This window comes from Euprymna scolopes, chromosome 44, assembly GCF_053919585.1.
Source record: "Euprymna scolopes isolate OS-2025 chromosome 44, ASM5391958v1, whole genome shotgun sequence".
Classification (NCBI taxonomy): domain Eukaryota; kingdom Metazoa; phylum Mollusca; class Cephalopoda; order Sepiida; family Sepiolidae; genus Euprymna; species Euprymna scolopes.
Window position 1 is genome coordinate 23,756,521 of NC_136525.1, and position 15,834 is coordinate 23,772,354.

A 15,834-nucleotide genomic window follows, 5' to 3' on the forward strand; every position below is an offset into this window, starting at 1 on the left:
AAGGTTTAAGGTTCAGTCCTCAGTATGGGCGACCGAAAAATGCAATTGCGAATTACTTAGGACCGCTATCCAGTCATGGCTGACAGAACAAGAGCATGCTACTCCCATGACGTAAATAAAGGGTTTCACTCGAAATTTCATCCAAATTCCAGAGTGTCAACGAGATACATCTGAAGAAAGTTGAAACGTGGTTAGAATCACACTTAAGATGAGAATAGTAGTCCGATAAATCCAAATAATACCATTATCCGCAGTACTTTCAGAAGGGAATTGCTGATTGCTTATTCCGTCGTAAAACATTCCTGATTTATGCTGGAAAGTTCAACCTTCACTATTTTTACCAATCACAAACCACTGTTACATGCTTTATCTGCGAAGCCTGACAAACATTTGCCCAGAGAAGCCCGTCTCTTGGATTATATTTAACAATTTACTTTGGACATTAAATATATCAAAGGCACCAAAAATATGGCCGCTGACAAACTATTGCATATGCACGTCTCAACGCCATTCAGCCTGTTTACGATATGGATCTCCATCAAATCTCTAAGGATCAGGAGAACGATGAAGAATTAAACAATTTATGATGATCTCCCAATTTCAACTTTCAACAAGTTCCCTTGCCTTTCTGAAACGATTTTATTTGGTGCAATACTTCAAATGGACTCGAATGTCTATGCATAACTCTTTAACATAGACGAGCAGTTTTTTTCGAGGTTACACAATTTATCGCACCCAGGTATCTGAGCAACACAGAAATTGGTTATGTCCCATTTTGCTATCAACAAGAACGTACGTGACTGGCCACGGAGTTGTATCTCTTGCCAAGATAAATGATTGCACCAATTGCTATTAAAAGCACATTAGACCTGACCAGCTATTCGTCTCACTTGAAGAAGTACATGTCGAGACCATTGCACGTCAAAACTAATGTCTCAAAAAAACTACGATTCACCTTCCTCAAGATATTCACACATGGACACATGTCTTTGTAAGAAACAACAGAGTACCACGCGCATGCAGTCGCCCTACTCCAGTCTTTACAAAGTGCTTAAAAGATATCTGAAACGTTTCATGATAGATAAGAATGGCAAACATGACTCAATCAGTGGTGATTGACCAAAGAAAGCGTTTTTCCACAACATAGACTGTAGTACAGATGCAAACCTCCGGAGTTTTGTTAACTACTGCCACATCTGACGACACAGTGCTTTTCACCAAATCCGATTTGCTACCTGCACCCAGTTAAATACTTGCAATATTTTTATTCCGTCTTCTTAGATTGACTTTTTGTCTATGAGGAGAGTTATGTAGAGACTACTACATATGACTGGAACAAATCTTCAGCAGAAACATTTTTGTAGCATTCACCGTTTTCAATGCCCACTAGTATCAGAACGCATAAGCACATAATGTTGCAATTTGACCACCCACACACATGAAACAAATGGGATTATGTTACATTTCCACGCATAGTGATACAGCAAGAACGTCAGTATAAAAAGATTTGCTGTGAAAATCAAATTAGTTTATTCCAGTTTTTCTCTTGTCTCCCCAAGAGTGAATGTCAATGAAACTCCGCCACTCGAAGGCGTTAAAATATCCCGTCTTGAATTTGCGTGCCACAATCATGAACCTTAATTTTCATTATGGAAAATTACCACATTGAACGAGAAATGAATTCTTTTTTTAAACAATGTTATTTTGAACTACTGTTTCTTATGTGATGAACACACACACACACACACACACACACACACACACACACACACAAGTATTTTGCTTACATGCTTAAATGACTGTTTTTTAAACTCCATGCTAATCTCAGGAAATCCTCATTTAGCTAATCCCAGATAATGAACCCTCATTACAAGAAAACATTTACGTTGGAATGATTTGAATTGATATTTCTAACACATAAGTAAATATTATTTAAATGTTATAACGTGATTTTGAGTTCTTTGTCAAGTATCATTATTTTCCGGAGATATTTATATATTTTTATTTTATGTATGTGAGGGTGTGATCTGATGACATCTTCCTATTAATTGGCGATATTGTTAAATTTACCTTTAATGGTACGGCGGATACCCTACTACTTTCGACTTCAAGAGATTCCTGCACTTGCAACCTCGGTCCTAAAAATTGTGATTCACCTTCATAGGTGAAAAATTGATACACTCCAATTATGAATTGGTAACTCCCGGTCTGCTATCGCGTGAGTCACTATGATGTCATGCTTGGGAGGATGTTCCCATGACAACAAACATATACTGCACTACTCCCAAGTGATGCCTAGAAAGATGGTATCCTGAAAACAGAACACGTATTACACCACCCCTTCTCAAATGTGAGATCTTGACCATAGAACTTATACTACACAACTTCCTTCAAATGGAGAGGGTAATCTGGGAAGGTGATTTCGACCAAGATCACAGTGTAGAATCTGTTCCGATGCTACACTTCACCTTTTCTGTCCTCGGTCAGTGAAGGAGAGATCCTTAATGATTGAGACAATTTTTATTTTTATTCCTATCCAGAGTGCTCCATTTTTTTGGGAGCTGTATTTTCTCCCCATTAAAAACCGACCTTGTGTCCAACTCTGCCCTTGTGGGGAGACAAGTAAATAGGAACATGAAAGCAAGAAAGATACTACTTCCTCCAAATGGACGGGGGTAATGTTTGGGAGGATGATATCATGAAAACAGAACAAATAACACTACTTCTTCCTAATGGAAAATGTATTGCCTGGGGATATGATATTGTAAAAAAAGAACAGATAGTACTTCCTCATAATGGAGGATGTGATGCCTGGGATGATGATATGAAGAAAACAACTGATACTACACTAAAAACTGGTTCCAAAGAAACTGATTGGATTTGGCGATCACGCATATTAATCTATTTGAGCTTACCGCACAGGAAATAGACGTTGTCATCAATATTGTAAAATACAAATAAATAAATAAATAAATAATAAAAATAAAAAGGATTTTAAAAAATTATATAATTTTAAAAATAGGCGGACGTTTAGAAAATTGCTTCCCTCCCCTCTAAATTCCACAATTTACACTTTTTTTCATATTAATCTCATCGACTACAAACTTAACTTTCAGATGAAAAACAAATTTTAGAAAAAAAAAAAAATATAATAATAACTTTTATCGCCAGGGATCAGTTTTCAATTATAACGTTCTACTAAACTGAGCAGTGAGTGGAGTGAGCACGTGTTAAATTTAGTAGAACGTTATAATTGAAAACTGATCCAGTGATCCCCGACGATAAAAGTCATTTTTTTTCAATTTTTTATTTTTAAATCTGAAAGTTAAGTTTGTAATCGATGAGATTAACGTGAAAAAAAAAAGTTTAAATGGTGGAATTTAGATGGGAGGGGGGGGGGATCCAGTTCCTAAACATCCGCCAAAAAATATTTTAAAACGAATGCATTTTAAAATTTTAATTTAACAATTAAATATACTTTTAAAAAATAAAACTTCGCCACAATATTTTCTCCCGGGGAAATATTCCCTTTGAATTGCACGTGTCCAAATTTAAAATAATAATTCTTTATATTTCGAAAAAGAAAACAGTTACTTTTTAGATCAGTTCAATAAATCCCTCGGCAATTTCTTTGAGAATTAAGACAGAAAATAACTATCCCCGTTACAGCCATCTATCGCCCAATTATGGCTATTTACTTTATTTTGAGACGTCAGCAGTGCAACGGCCTTCTATTTACGTAGGCCACGCTTGAGTGGGTTAATATGCGTGTTTATCACATAAAGTGGCGAAGGTGAGGTGGGGAATGGATCCTTAGCATCGGCACCGATTGTGTTGTTCCATTGGTGGGAGAGTGACATGTAAATGCACTTGTAGAGCCGTTCTAAATCCATGACGCAAAGCAAACTGTTCGGCAATTATCGGCATTTTTCGGTCACGAACGGCAAAAAGTTAACTTCATCAGTTTTTTTTAAACAATAATGGGGATACCACAGTAATCAACTTCTTTCTAGTCGCTTTTTGCGTGGCTATTTAATTATTTAAACATATATATTTGGAAATTACCAAATCACCACCAAAAACATGAGAAATCTTGGTAGGTAACTTTTGTCTAAATCTTTTATTAATATTTTCTTTCTCCTGTACTTTGAATGTACGTATATTAATGTATAGTTTTTTTTGTTTTTTTTTAAATCAGTCTAATTTCTATCATTTGCCCCCACGCTGTTGAAGAACGTTATATACTTTTGCGTGTACAATTATCTACATCAATATTCTGGAAATATGTGGAAAAATTTAAAAATAAATAAAATATAGTGATTGTGTAGATTGGTGATAAATTATGTTTTCACTTGTAATTATTTTTGACTGGACCCTTAACGTACTTTTTTGGAATTTATACTAATTTTTACATGACATGTAAGTACGTAATAATGTTTTCACCTGAAATGCGTTGGTTTAAAAGATCACACACACACAAAAAAAAAAATGATCAAAATTATACCATTAACTCCCCACACTGCTAAAATATAAATAAAAATGAGTTTTTAATTATTTATTTTGTTTTGTGCGAGTATACGTATCCCGGACAAGCTTCGAAAATTAAAAAAAAAATATTTTAGATTTTAAAATTGGAGTTCATTTTAATATAGATATAACGTAAAATGATCACTCACTTCCTGGCCATATATATCGTTGGACAGTTTCCAAGAAAAAGATATTTCGGTGGACCTGAACGAGAATAATCCCCCCTTCCCTATTAGTGTTGAATCAATAATAATCCACAGAAAAAAAAAAAAAAAAAAAAAAAAAACGAAAGCTGTTCTTCATCACATGAGTAAGTTGAAAGCCGTTCTTAGTGGGCGGGGGGTGATTCTCGTTCAGGTCCGTCGATATTTCTTTTCTTTTTGGATCTACAAAAATACATTGGTAAATTTATACAAATACCGTGACAGCGAATTAGTAGAAAAAAATGTACCCTAACCCTAACCCTAACCCTAACCCTAACCCAGTTTTCAGATTCGTGTTCAGCACACCGAAACGTAACAGAATACTACGTAAAAGATTTTACTAATTCGCTGTCACGGTGTTTGTATAATAATACCAATACATTTTGAATTTATTTTATTATTTTTGGTTGACCATTTTTTAAATATTAGTCAGTTATTTATGTTAGTCTAATTATCTCAGAAATTCTCAACAAAAATAACATATCTGGGTAATCTTTACTATTGGCGACATACATTATTTTGGTGCAAGTTCAAAGTTCAACCTAATTAAAAAAAAAAAGAAAGAAAAAGCTTTATGATGTGCGAACATGTCAAGGAACGAAAATGTCATATTCCAAAAGTCACGTAAATTGATCAAGTAGTTTTTCTTGAACTAAAAAAATCAAAGCGATAAAGCTGTATCTTGATCTGCTTATTTAATAAATAAAGAGAGCCAGTCAGCTTATATATATATATATATATATATATATATATATATATATATATATATATATATATATATATATATATATATATAAAACAAAATATTTGATCAATTTAGGCGATTTTTTAAATATGATATTTCCATTCCATGATGATTGGATGGCCACGTAAAGATTTTTCTGTATTTTTTTTTTTTTTTTAAGTAGGTTGAACTCTGGACTTGCACCATGAATTGTTTTGGTAAATGTCTAGATTCTTTCCAACTCCTAAATAACCCTTTACAATGACGACTTGATTAGGTTTTCTGGGGTTCTGAAAACGAATATAAACATTTAAAAGTGGCGCAGAGAAATATTTTCCATAATATGAAGAAATACATGTTCAAAAAATGGGGATAATTTTTCTATATAAATTTAATGTAAAATGAACACCCACTTTCTGGCCACCTGGTGATAATTGAAAAATATGCGCTTGCGCGTACACAAATAACCACCACTGATAACATAGGTTAGGTAAATATTACCTTACGTTACAACAAAACACACCGACCACTCGAATTTGGTTTCCTAGGGGTATTCAAGGTCACTGACAACTAGGTACCTCCAACGTGCGCCACAGTTTACCCCCCCCCGTATGTAACACGATGTAACTGTAATTAATTTATTATTATCATCCTAACTTTTTTTACTATTTAAAAGTAGAAGCTTCAAATAAACTGCTAATATTTTTTTAAACATTTTTTACAGCTTACAAAAATAATGAAAATGCGAGACAAAAATCGTGTTTACATTATCGACGCTTTAAAACAACGTTCCTATGTATTGTAGCGACGTGTTTTAAGCCAGGGTTGCCAGACTAAAATAAATGTTTCAAGCCAAATTTTTCAGGAAAAAAGGCCAAATTCAAAAGCGAAGCCACATTTCTTGGTAAAAAAGGCAAAAAAAAAAAAAAAAAAAAAAAAAGCCAAATTGAAAATTAAAGAAAAATTAACTATATTGAAGTGTTTAAACAGTTTTTTCTGTATTAGTTTTATCGTGTTTTCTTGGCAAAAACGTTACCTATGAAATTGAAACTGAAAAATATGTTTTGCTCCCTACCCCCAGCATATTTTTCGGTTATACTTTAATAAGGAATGGTTTTATTTTTAATATTTAGGCAAATAATTTCATTACAATACGTTCTACAGTTTAGATATTTTTAACATTATACAAGAAAACGTTAAAGAATATTTAGTACTATTTTAATATTAAATAATTTAAGGAAAAGTTGGTAAATTTGTAGATGAGAACTAAGGTGCTCCCGTCCCCCAAAATAACAGATATATCTACTGTTTTAGACAATTACGTTTGAATATCTTGAAAAACTTGGGCAAAACAATTATTTTAGAATCCAGAGTGAGAGACCAGTCTCGCATATACATACGGTGATCACCCATTTCTAACAGAATACCGTTTTAAAAGCATAACTAGAATTATGTTTTTTACAAGATTATTAACTTAAATTATTTAAATACTAGCAGGACCCGTTAACTGGTGTTGCCCAGTGGAAGCATGCCCCCCCCCACCTGTAAAAAAAATTACGGTATGGTTGTTGTTGTTGTTGCTGCCTAACTCCCAACCTCCTCATGTTAAGAAAGGCTTTCGGAATAGACACACCCAATCTCTTCATGTTAAGAATAGCTTTCAGAATGGACTCCCCAATCTCTCTATGTTAAGAACGGTTTTCGGAATAGACTCCTCAACCTCCCCATGTTAAGAACGGCTATCAGAATAGACACTCCATTTTGTAAGGAAGGGGTTGTCAAAATATTTGCCCCAAATTTAACCTTGATAATCGTTATTAGAATATCTACCCCCAAATACTATAAACTAACAAAAAATTGGGGGGGGGCAGTGTTGGTCGGATAGAATTAGATTTGTTCCTCAAGCATGCATACAAATCTGGCAACCACTGATTTAAAGTGCATAATACAGGTCTTTATATCTCGATACCTACTTATATCTGCCAAATATAAATGAGATTTTCTTAATCAGCATAGTCGAAAACCTGGAAAGGTCGGCATTTAAAAAAAGTGTGGAGGTTGAGCTAAGGTAAAATTTTACCTATAAAAAAAAAACATAAACAGTGTCGATAAAGAGACCGGAAAAGAGAAGTAAACAAAATACTCCACAGGAAGTATAATTTGTCTAAAATATTTGCCTCAAATGTAACCTTGATAATCGTTATCAGGATACCCACCTGCAAATACTATAAAACAACAAAAAAATGGGGGGATGGCAGTGTAAAAAAAAAGCAAAAAAACTTCAAAATCGAAAAATAAAAAATGATACCCGTACATATTTTTTCAGGGTTTGTTTTTGTTGAAGAGGGGGGGGCGATAGTAACGTGTTGTTAATGTGTGCATAGGTAAGAGTAAGGTTATTAGTATTTAATTTTCTGTTTATGAGAGGTTATGTTTGTATTTGTTTTATTTTTAAAACGATTGCCTCTTGTATCGCCATATTTGAAAAGTTCTGGAGTATTTGTCTATGTATTAAGAGGTAGATTCCAGAATAATCAAATTGTCAGCTCTCAATCAATGAGAATGGGCGGAATTTGAGAAGGGAGAATTTATTATTTTTGAATCGGAAAATGAAAAGATTATGCTATATCTATGAATTTATGATCCAGTTACGAGAGGTGCAAGCACAATATCTGTAGAAGTTGTATTTTTCCTCCCAGTTTTGACTGAGGGCGGTAGAAGGACTTATTATTTAGGGGGGAAATAGGAACTACTTCCTCTAAAGATGCTGTGATTGTGATGGTGTTGTTTCTAGGAGGAAATGTAGGATTTTATGATAATGACCAAATGTGTCGAAAATGTGGTTCTAAAGTTACATAAGATAGTGGCTAATAGTCAAGACAATAAATTTGTATGTGTCATCTGTTGTTGCAAACCTACAGTACTTTCATATTTTCACCTGTGTATTTTTATGGATAAGTACCAGGATAACATTAAGAAGTTTATCAAATTAAAATTAAATTATATATATATTCTAAAGTAGATGAGGACCTCAGCTATCCCTCCTAAAGATGTTATTCTAAGTTTTCCAAATGATTATGTGTGAACATCCCGAAAAAAATTTTTTATAATTAATTAGTTTTGCATATAAATTAAACATAAAATGATCATCCATTTTCTGGCCATCATAACTTTTTAGGGTAGGTAACTTTTTTCTATCTCTAAGTCTGACTGGCAAAATCATAAAACCAGATGAAATTGCCTTAAAAAGTAAAAAGCACAGAATTTATCTCCCATAGCAAAAATATGCTCCAGTTTAGAAGAATTTTTCTTTCACTGACCAAGAACAGACTAAATAAAGTATAATATCAAAACAAGTACTACACTTTAACACAAGCATTGATTATAATTTTTTTTTAAGATTATGGCATAATTAATGCTTTGGAAGTAACATCTATTTAGTATTATATATGAAATCTGGAAAAACACTTAAAATGAATAAATATGCAAGTATAATTGACAGATTTCTAAGATGGCATCAGTATTGAAAGGTAATTCGTTATTAGCTGAGACTCCACATCTACTTTTAAAAATAGATGTGATTTATTTTTAATCTACAAAGTTATTTTTTCCCTTTATCCATTGCATCCAAGATTTTCATAAACTCATGAGGTTTTTATCTATAGCTTTCACTCCTGTTATTTTTCCACATTTAATCAATTTTACAATTTTTGCTAGTGCCAATTTTTCCATGCCATTTTTATTGATACAGTTTGTACATAAGTTCCTTTTTATCTCCTCTTTTTGTTTATCATATTCTTAGAGAAGAATTATTTCAGTCGCCACAATACCAAATTTACTCAGGGGTGGGGGTATCAACTTAAAATATCTCTAAAATATTGATAATTTTATTTTTAGTCATAACTCTAAAACTAGACTTTGTTTCTAAGAAAATCTATGCGTCATTATTAAGACAGATGTATCTATTAATCCAAGATAGTTAGAAAATCTATAATTATTGATTTTTAATGAAACTTTTGGACTTACTCAGGAAAAAGTATATAATTATTTTTAAACATTTCTTTTTAAATACAAATTTAAATAGCTATTTGAGAGATAGTTTAACAGTTATAAGTTTTCAAATTTCCATAAATTTCCATAATTAATTTCAAAGTACTAGGTTTAAAGAATTTCAAACGAAAAACACACACATTAATTATTTCAGAAGAGATATACTCAGTGACTGAGTGACCTGACTGGACAGAGCCAAGCACTAAAAAAAGTCTTCAAAACGGTTTCATACCCAACTGTAGTCTCTCTGAAAGGTTCCATATAAACATTTAGTAAGTAAGTGTGAAAACAAATTAAAACAATAGATGTGAGATGTGAGATTCCTTCAGTGCGTGTGGGGTGGGGTGGGGGGCTAAGTCTTTAGAAAAAGATATTTTTTCTGATATGACAAATGTTAGCTGATGAGTCCGGGGCTGTTTTTCTCATGCAATTCCATGAATCGAAAAACAAAGCCAACATTAAAAAAACCTACAAGTTTTGACATTCAAACTACTTTTTAAATTACTTAATTATAACTTATTCTTTAATAATTACTATTAAAAAATATTTATATAAAATGATCAGAAAAAGGCCAAATTTGAAAAAAGGCCAAACTTCTTTTAAAAAGGCCAAATTCGTGAAATTTGGCCTTAAAAGGCCAACCTGGCAACCCTGTTTTAAGCCGTTGACACACCTATGTTTTAAAAATCTAGCAAAAATCAAATAATAGTCATATTTATCTGAAATTTTCGATATTTATTCATTATTAAATAAACTTACATATTAAAAGTAGGTTTCGTAAATATATTAGAGGATTTTTTTGTGTTATATCCCCCCCCCCATATTTCATCTTACGAAATCTGAAAAAAATAAATGTAGGTCGATAAAAATTTCAACATTTTTTAAAGCTGGAAAGATCAAATAATATATATATATATATATAAATATATATATATATATATATATATATATATATATATATATATATATATATATATATATATATATATATATATATATATATATAATCCCGTCATTTTTTTTTCACTTACCTCAAAGTTGTAGATAAAATTCGACATAAAATCATTAATATTATGTTAAAAAACATAAAATGAACGATTTTTCTTGATTTTTTTTGTCGGTAACATAATTATTTTAATTACAACACACACAAAAAAAAAACGAATTCTAAAAAAATAATTATTTTTAAAAAGCTTTAAATGATATTAAATTCAAATATTACGCGATATGAAGTTTAAATCGATTTTTTTATATAACAGGTTTCCAATATTTAAAAAAAAAAAATCATGGAATATATATGACTCTTGAGATAATAAAAATGGCAAAAGAAAAATCCCCCCCCCCCTAAAAAAAATCGTTTCGATTTGATTATTTAAAATGACAGAGGTTGAAATCCAAATTTGCGCTTTTTTTCAAAAATATACGGGAGCCTGTAAGGACAAGCATTTGTAGATACATGTATCAACAAAACAGGTTAAAATTAATTTTATCGTCTGTCTAGTTCGTTATTAAAAATCGATTTGCTTTACAAAAGGTAAGTCTTATATTATTTTTTATACATTTTTATTGTTCATTTTTGTTATTGTATATTTTATTTATTCAGAAATTTCTGATAAATTTATCGTTTAATGTATAAATTTTGAATTCTTTGCGAGCTTTTTTCTTATATCTTCAAATCATTAACACGGACTAGTTGTTTTTCGTAATTATGCACTTATTTTACCGTTCTAAAATAATAACGATAGTAAGATAACGTTATTTGCAAATAAATTTTTTAGTGCTAATGCTCTTCCATAGAAATTACAATAAACACACGAACTGATGACGTCGTCTTTTTTTTATTTAGTTTGATGACGTAGTACACAACATTTTGGAGGTACCTACTGACAACGAATCTGATAATCAAACCCGTCGCAAATTTACCGTTTACATGGTATAAACCCCTGAACCCTGGGACTATTTTACGCTATTTCACCGCCTTCAGTGGTGTTTTATTACACATGATGCCTTTGCGTTCAAAAAATAAAAAAATGTCGTTCATTTTTTTGTGTTACCTAGTTTTTAATGCTTTTTAATTGATCTAAAAAAAAAACAAAAAAAAACGTTTTCACGAGTTTACAAAAACATTTTTATTTTTTTCCGTTCTTTTTTTGGGAGAGATATTCAATTATAGAACTTGTGTAGTTTAACACGTGCTTCTGCAGTTAATTAACCGTTTTTCGGTAAGTAACACGCCGACATTTACCGATTATAGTACCGTACCAAATTCTGTTTACATGTAAACAACATTTTTGTGAAATGCTAAACGGTATTCTACTCGGTAAATGTCGGCGTGTTACTTACGGAAAAACGATTGCAACAAATTGTAATTTCTTTTAAAGTTTATTTTATTTGATTTTCAAAGAAATTCAATTATTATTACTTGTTTAATTTTCACCAGTTGCAAGCATTGCCCTTTCTTTTTATTGAAACCAGCCGAGAGCTCTTTTTAGTATCCTCGTTGTTCCCTTAAGTGCAATTGTCTGGATCTCTTTTGCATTTGGTTCACCGGGAATATTAGTTAGATAGGACTTCAGATTTTTTTTTTCATAAGCCCACTGGAACCTATAATAACTAATACATTTCATTATAACTATGCAAACGAAACAAAAATTAAATTAAAACGCATCTCGTCCGAATCCTGTATGAATCATTTCTTACTTTGTGATTTTCTGACACTGTATTTGCTCGGAAATTTGTCTTGGTGTGTCCGTGTCGTAAGTACGTTTTTGGAACGACTGTTATGTCCTGGGCACGGCAACCAGATCCCTAGCTGTTAAACAATAGGCACTTTTATTTTAGATAAAGCGGTTTACATGTTGTTTGTTACGTCTGTCTGCTTGACAGATCTTCTCTTTGATCTCTCGGCGGCATTACTAGCAGGATTTTATCCAGAGAATTGTCTCAGCTTGAAGCTTTTGTGCTGGAATAAGCGAACAACACATATTTTTATAAAAATTTTAATGTTGAAGGGGCATTTTAAAAACTCGAAAGTTGGAGTACTTAACTGACCCATCTGTCGCAGCCTGAGATCGTATTCCAACTCCTCAGTACTGCGAACGACTCGAATGAAATCCAAGTTCCAATTAAATTAAAAATTTTCCTATTGAGAGAGACAGAGAGAGGTAGAAAGAGAAAAGAGAGAGATAAAGGAGGAGGAGAGAAAGAAATAGATACATATTAAAAACAAACACTGAGATGTTTTTTTTTGCAAGCCTCAAATGACAAGTTCACTGGATTCATTAATTTTGACCTTTAGACAGTCTTTTCCCTCGAGTTGATGATATAAATATCTGTCAGCTCCTAGAAAATCTCTTCTGATAGACAACATGCTCTGAAGTTGCCGTGTTTTTATAACAGTTTTCAATCCTACTTGTCCCGTCAAAAGAACAAGGAAAATCTGTATATATATTATTTAATTGGAATTCATTATTGAGATGAGTTTTATTTATTAATTTATTTATTGCGGACTATTATTCTCATCTTTTTCTTAGTTGTTGTTTCACAAGGTTTCAGCCAACTATTCCTCTGGCCTTCATCAGATGGTAACTGCGACGGGATAGGAACGCTGAATCTCCTTACTGTATCCTCAGCAATTACTGCCTTCCATAGTTGTCGTCTCACCACGTTTTGGTCAAGTAAGCATCTGGCCGGCTTTGGGTAGAATTGAAACCACTATCTTCAGACAATGCTCACCTGGAACTGTAGAGATTCGAAACAATGTGAAACAACAACTAAAAAAAATATGAGGATAATAGTCCGCAATAAATAAATTAATAAATAAAACTCATCTCAATAATGAATTCCAATTAAATAATATATATGCCATTCGGTACGGACCTGACCATGGAAGATCAGATAATAAACGTGATTGCCCCTTCGGGGCCCATGGCACAGTGGATAGAGATGTTGAATCTCTACAGTTCCAGGTGAGCATTGTCTGAAGATAACGGTTCCAATTCTACCCAAAGCTGGCCAAAGGATTACTTGGCTAAAATGTGAGGAGACGACAACAACTATGGAAGGCAGTAATTGCTGAGGATGCAGTTAGGAGATTTGAAGTTCCTATCCTGTCACGGTTACCACCTGATGAAGGCCTGAAACATTGTGAAACAACTAAAAGAAGAAAAAAAAGATGATAATATTCCGCAATAAATAAATTAATAAGGAAAAATCGGGTATAAAGTTTTTAAATTTGGGAAGTGCTATCTCCCCATAAAAGGATTTTCTTATCATTATGTTACAGTTTTTCATAGCAGCATGGCCTAAAATAACCTTTTTATTATGTTGTTAAATATCCAGGCTGGTGTTACTGAAAAGGTCGTTTGAAAGGAGTAGGTGTACTTGGTATGAACACACACCTGGCCAGAAAAGAATAACATAACATGATTGTCAAAAATAAAATAATAGTTGATTGGAACCGTCTGCGAAAATGTAGCAACACTGCTGCTGCTTAATGAAACATCCTAGGGAGTGTGGCTACTTTAACAGCCTATGTTATATTTCCCCTATTTGGTTTTCATACATAAGTAAATTTCACAGTGTATAAGGATTATTTGATACTGGAGATATTCTTAATTGTACCATATTTCCAAAAGAGGAGAGATATAACATGAGAAATATTTGGAATCAAGTCTTCCCTTGCTGTTATTTCAGATCATTTGAACCTGATTTACCTGAATTGTGTAGTGCGCTATGTAACATTTGCCATATAAAGTCGCATATTAAGGAGGTCATCCATTATTCGGAGCCTATTTTTGGCATTTTTTAACCTTTTAGAAATAAGTAACCAATCATTAGATTTTTACAAACTAAGTTTTTTTTGGACAGCTTTTAGCTTAATTTATGTAATATTAAGTGTGTGATATAATAACCCAAAATTGATATCGTCAAAATTGATATCGAAGCTGAATCTATTAAAAAGCTCAAATGAGAAAAGTAGCTACACGGCCTGCAAATAATTGACACAGAAGGAAACACTCAGTCTGTGAACAAAAACCTCTACATTGACAGGAAAGTCCTACAATGAGCATTTGCAGGTGAAGACGGGCTTCATAAATTGATATATAATAACAACCCAAAATTTATATCGTCAGTTGAGTGGCGGTTTGAGCCCAAGAAAAAAAACATGTTGTGCGTGTCTTTTCCTCCCTCATGAACCAGACTCTTTCACCGCCACTCACAATAGATTTCATTATAGTTTTATATATCAGTGTATTGTTTTTCTCTAAAGTTATTGTTGTTGGTATCCGTCTGTCTTAAGGTATATGGAATTCAACGCCGCAAATAATTCTGTTGTCAAAGTGCAGCAACTGCTGTGACTTTCTAAGGCTAACTTGTATCAGCAGGCTCTGTTGAAGTTGCCACAGGTGTAGGTGGCGTCTTTAAATAAATAATATATGAAATAGTTAAAAGATAAAGATTTACTGAAATAAATTTATGTTGAATATATCAATTGAAATATATGATTTAACATATATTTATTTCACAAAATCTATAGACAAGCATTGAGAATAGTCTAAAAAGTTTGGAATCAAGTCTCCCCTTGCTGTTATTTCAGATCATTTGAAATCATACAGGGTGACCCCCCCCCCCCCCAAAAAAAAAAACAGAGGATATTCAATTGTTTTTCTGAGCATTTTAAAGTCAACGGAGAAAAAAAGGCCAAAGATCCTAGTGTTTTGATGTGATGTTTTGAATATAATAAACTAGTTATGAGCAAAGTTTCATTTCATTCGGACAAAATACTAAGAAACGGGGCCTAATTAGAGTTGGGGCCCGTTTTTTTTTTGGTTACCCTGTATTAGCAAGTTTTAGTCTCCCCTCCATCAAGGTCAGAGTTTTTGGGGAAAATATCAGATATTTTGTAATTCAAATGCAAAACTTGGATAACAAATAACAATGATTGAAACATTTTATGTGCGAAATAAATGACAAAGTTTACATTTACTATTACATGAATTAAACTAAAGGATGTTCAAAAAACTTGAATTTGTAAAAATCTAATGATTGGTTGCTTATTTCTAAAAGGTTAAAAAAATGCCAAAAATCGGCTCCAAATGATGGATGATCCCCTTAATATGTGACCTTATATGGCCAATGTCACACAGCGCACTACACAATTCAGGTAAATCAAGTTCAGATGATTTGAAATAACAGTAAGGGAAGACTTGATTCTAAATATTTCTCATATGTTATATTTACTTTTTTTTTCTTTTTACATAGGGCTCACCACTTATCAAGGCCCGAAGGCCACTCAGGGATAAGGATTATTGCGTTTACAGTAATCAA

General features: G+C 32.5%; 1 protein-coding gene across 1 annotated transcript in view; it reads left to right on the forward strand.

Moving 5' to 3' along the window:
* Positions 1-3,943: 3,943 nt before the first annotated feature.
* The window catches only part of LOC145268741 (uncharacterized), a 284,210-nt gene continuing 272,319 nt past the window's right edge, over positions 3,944-15,834 (forward strand). The window contains exon 1 of the mRNA XM_080124329.1: positions 3,944-4,096. Coding sequence (XP_079980455.1) covers positions 4,084-4,096 — 13 coding nt within the window. The 5' untranslated portion in view covers positions 3,944-4,083. The remainder of the gene's footprint in view (positions 4,097-15,834) is intronic.